The 4,195-nt window shown below is 48.4% G+C and overlaps 1 protein-coding gene across 1 annotated transcript; it reads left to right on the top strand.

Annotated features, from left to right (window-relative positions):
* Positions 1–559: 559 nt before the first annotated feature.
* LOC122922539 (lamina-associated polypeptide 2-like) lies at positions 560–2,838 on the top strand. Its single transcript, XM_044273174.1, has 2 exons — positions 560–784; positions 1,242–2,838. Exon 2 carries the CDS (start codon positions 1,954–1,956, stop codon positions 2,836–2,838), a length of 885 nt encoding a protein of 294 aa, XP_044129109.1. The 5' UTR covers positions 560–784; positions 1,242–1,953.
* Positions 2,839–4,195: the final 1,357 nt, after the last annotated feature.

The following is a 4,195-nucleotide window of genomic DNA, read 5'->3' as shown; positions in this document are numbered from 1 at the left end:
TTGAAATGAAACGAACAAGATGTGCTTTAACTGCAGACTGTCAGCTTTAGTTTAGGGTATTTACATCCAAATCAGGTGAACAGTGTAGGAATTATAACAGTTTGCATATGTGCCTCCCAAGTGTTAAGGGACCAAAAGTAATGGGACAATTGGCTTCTCAGCTGTTCCATGGCCAGGTGTGTGTTATTCCCTCATTATCCCAATTAGAATGAGCAGATAAAAGGTCCAGAGTTAATTTCAAGTGTGCTATTTGCATTTGGAACTTGTTGCTGTCAACTCTGAAGATGAGATCCAAAGAGCTGTCACTATCAGTGAAACAAGCCATCATTAGGCTGAAAAAACGAAACAAACCTATCAGAGTGATATCAAAAACATTAGGCGTGGCCAAAACAACTGTTTGGAACACTCTTAAAAAGAAGGAACGCACCGGTAAGCTCAGCAACACCAAAAGACCCGGAAGACCACAGAAAACATGACCGAAGAATTATTTTCCTATCGCCCATGACAGCACCACCAGAGAGAGGAGGATCCGCCCCCCGAGACAGGAAACCTGCAGAATAAAAAGGGCGGTCAGTCTCCTCCCCTTCAGTGTGGTTTCCTGTCTCGGTGGGAAGCCTGCAGCATGGATGCTTCGGATCCCTCTCCCTGGTGGCGCTCCGTTACTGACCTGCGGTCCCTGTAAGATTGGCGGCATCGATATGCGCGGGGGTCCGTTCAGAGGCACAGCTGAGCTCCGGAGGGAGTATTCAGTGTGCTGGAGCTGGAAGCCGGCGCCTCTGTGGAGGTGCCTGATTGATTGAATAATTGTGTACTCTGCAAACCTTGGATCCAGTGTGGGTGCCTGTGAGAGTGGTTTAGACAGTATAAGTTAAATCCACGGCACTCCAAAAGTTGATGCAAAATAAGTAATCTCATTTAATTCTTAATAAACAGAATGCTGTTTGGTATACATCCAGTGCAAATTCATATACATGTAGTATTTATGCCATATCAGATAGAGAAATATATCCCGAACGTTTCGGTCTGTGCGACCTTCTTCAGCGGGGTCTGAAGGCAAGGAGAGTATATAGTGACATCCAGCGCACGCCTATACTCTCCTTGCCTTCAGACCCCGCTGAAGAAGGTCGCACAGACCGAAACGTTCGGGATATATTTCTCTATCTGATATGGCATAAATACTACATACTTCATGTATATGAATTTGCACTGGATGTATACCAAACAGCATTCTGTCTGTGGAGGTGCCGTGAAGACTGACGCTGGCTGCCTGGGGGAGGAAGAGGAGGGGCTTCGGCAGTGAGTGCCGGATAGCGCTCCTGTCGTCATGTGACCGGCGCAGGCGTCGGGCGGTGATGTCATCAGTATGCGCCCTATGAGAGGAGCGCGATTTTCCAGGGGCCGGCGTCCTTTTGCGACTTGGCTGAGCCTGCATCATGGAGGAAGACAAGCCATCTGAAGAGCTTGCGGTCCCTCCTGCTCCGGTACCTCTGAAGGGGTGAGTGGGGTCTCTTATGACCTAGATTCCCTTTTTACTAATTGGGCGTTACTGTTTGTTTTCAGGTTAAGCCTAAGAAAGTGGTGACCAAAAAGAAAAACAGAGAATGTGCTCTGTGCAAAGTGGGTTTGCCCTCAGAGTGGGATAAAAAGTTATGCCAGGCCTGTATAGACAGAACGGTTGCGGAGGAATCCCCTTCCTTTTATAAGTGTCTGCAGGCGTTAGTTCGGTCAGAGGTTAACTCCTCGTTAACTGCCAAAAAGGATCAGAGGCCGGTCCGTAAAGAGACCCGGCGTAATCCCAGTGTTTCAGAGGGAGAGGAAGATTTGCCTTCTTCAGTGATTGAATTTTCGGACATCTCAGAGCAGTCCTCTCCGGATGAGGAAGAAGGTCAGGGGCGGAGACCATGTTTTCCTGTAGAAGATACGGAAAAGCTGTTAAAAGCGGTTCGTTCTACAATGGGCATAGAAGAGACCCGAGAGCCCCGTTCCTTTCAGGACATTATGTTTGAGGGTTTAGAGGCCAGACAACATGGTACTTTTCCGGTACACAAAAATGTAGCCGCATTGATTAGAGGCGAGTGGAAGAAACCAAATAAAAGGGTATTTATCTCCAAAAACCTCAAACGCAAATACCCCTTCAAAGAAGAGGACTCTGCCTCCTGGGATAGGGCTCCTCGCATTGACGTAGCCATCTCCAAGGTCTCTAGGAAGATGGCCTTGCCGTTTGAGGATATGGGTATATTAAAAGACCCTCTGGATAAAAAAGCAGACGCCTTTCTTAAGGGGGCTTGGGAGGCATCTACCTCATCATTTAGGCCCAGTATAGCCTCCACCTGTACGGCCCGTTCTTTAAGGGTTTGGCTTTCCGAATTGGAAGTTCAGCTTAAAAACAGAAGTCCCCGTGAGGAGATACTGGCCTCCCTCCCTACTATTAAAAAAGCAGCCGATTTTTTAGCGGACGCATCTGCTGACTCTGTCAGACTGGCCGCTAAGTCAGCAGCCTTATCCAACTCTGCTCGGAGAGCTCTATGGATAAAGAATTGGAGTGGCGATACGGCCTCCAAGACTAAGCTTTGCGGAGTTCCATGTGAGGGGGAGTATCTTTTTGGTCCTAGTTTGGACGACCTCCTGGATAAGGCGGCTGATAGGAAGAGAAAGTTTCCCGGTTTTCAGAGCTCCTTCCCCAGTAAAAACAGGTTTAGCCGTTCCTTTCGTCCCTTTAAAGATAACCAGGAACAGGATAGAAGACCTAGGGAAGACCGGTTTAGGGGTCAGAGAAGGAGCAGAAACTTTTTCTTTAGCCAGTCCTCCTCAGACAAAAAGAAACCTGATCAGCAATGACGCCAGCATTCCGGTAGGGGGCAGACTGAAGGCTTTCGCTTTGGAGTGGAGGAGAATTTCCTCGAGCCCTTGGGTTCTCGATACCATTTCCAGAGGCCTAAATCTAGAATTCTTTCAGTCTCCTCCTGCCAGATTTCTACCAATGGCTCTGAGAGTCTTTACAAAATTGGTAGCAGAGATGGCGGCCCACATAAGGGAAAGAGACATCCTTTTCATCCCTTACTTAGACGACTTTTTAATCGTTGCCCAGTCAGAAGAAGCTTGCAATCATGCTGTTCTAGAGGTCCGTTCCATCCTAGGCAAACTGGGCTGGATGATAAACGAGGAAAAGTCAAGACCCCATCCGCTAAGAAAGCAGGTGTTCCTGGGCCTAATTTTGGACTCCTCCCTCCAGAGATGCTTTTTACCCGTGGAAAAAATACAGACAGTTCAGAGCAAGGTTGCGAGTCTATCCCACAGGCCAGTGACTTCCATAAGGAAAGCCATGTCAGTCCTGGGCTCCCTCACGTCTTGTATCCCTGCAGTGAGGTGGGCACAGCTTCATTCCAGGGCCTTACAGTGGGAGATTCTGGCCAGTTGGGGGAAGAACAGGTCACTGGATGCCAGTCTAGAAGTCTCCTCCCAGACTATCCAGATACTAGCCTGGTGGCTAGTAGAAAGAAATCTAACACAGGGGTCCCCCTGGAACATCGAGAATTTGGTCTGTCTAACTACGGATGCAAGCCCTTGGGGGTGGGGAGCTCACATTCAAGGTTCTTACTATCAGGGCCGTTGGAATTCCCTTCAGAAAATGCAATCCTCAAATCTAAAGGAACTGATGGCAGTGGGCTTAGCTATGAAGAGTTCACTTCCAGAAATAAAAGGAAGGAATTTGAGAGTTCTGTCAGACAACAGGACAGTAGTGTCCTATTTAAACAAGCAGGGAGGAACAAGATGCAAAACCCTCATGAAAGAAGCCTTCTCTATTCTGGAGTTAGCAGAGAGAACACGTCCCTCGATTTCAGCCGTTCACATAAAGGGAGTGGAGAACAAACAAGCCGATTTCCTGAGCCGTCATGCCCTGTCTCAGGGGGAGTGGTCTTTGGACCCGGTAGTCTTCCAGAAGATTGTACATCTTTGGGGTCTTCCAGAAATCGACTTGTTTGCTACCCATTCAAACAAAAAAGTTCCCAGGTTCTTTTCTCTAGACCGGTCGGGGTCCCCTTGTGGGATGGATGCTCTGTCCCAGAAGTGGAATTTTCATCTAGCTTACGCCTTCCCCCCCTTTCCCCTCATTCCCTGGGTTCTGAGGAAGATTCGGGAAGAAAGGGCCAGGGTTATCCTGATAGCCCCCTTTTGGCCCAGGAGAGCCTGGTTC

The sequence above is a fragment of the Bufo gargarizans genome, unplaced genomic scaffold, assembly GCF_014858855.1.
Source record: "Bufo gargarizans isolate SCDJY-AF-19 unplaced genomic scaffold, ASM1485885v1 fragScaff_scaffold_438_pilon:::fragment_2:::debris, whole genome shotgun sequence".
Classification (NCBI taxonomy): Eukaryota; Metazoa; Chordata; class Amphibia; order Anura; family Bufonidae; genus Bufo; species Bufo gargarizans.
Note: the sequence above shows the minus strand (reverse complement) of the source record. Positions and strands in the feature narration are given on the sequence as shown.

Excerpts from the sequence above, each read along its gene's own strand:
- LOC122922539 (XM_044273174.1), top strand. The coding sequence starts at position 1,954 with ATGGGCATAGAAGAGACCCGAGAGCCCCGTTCCTTTCAGGACATTATG.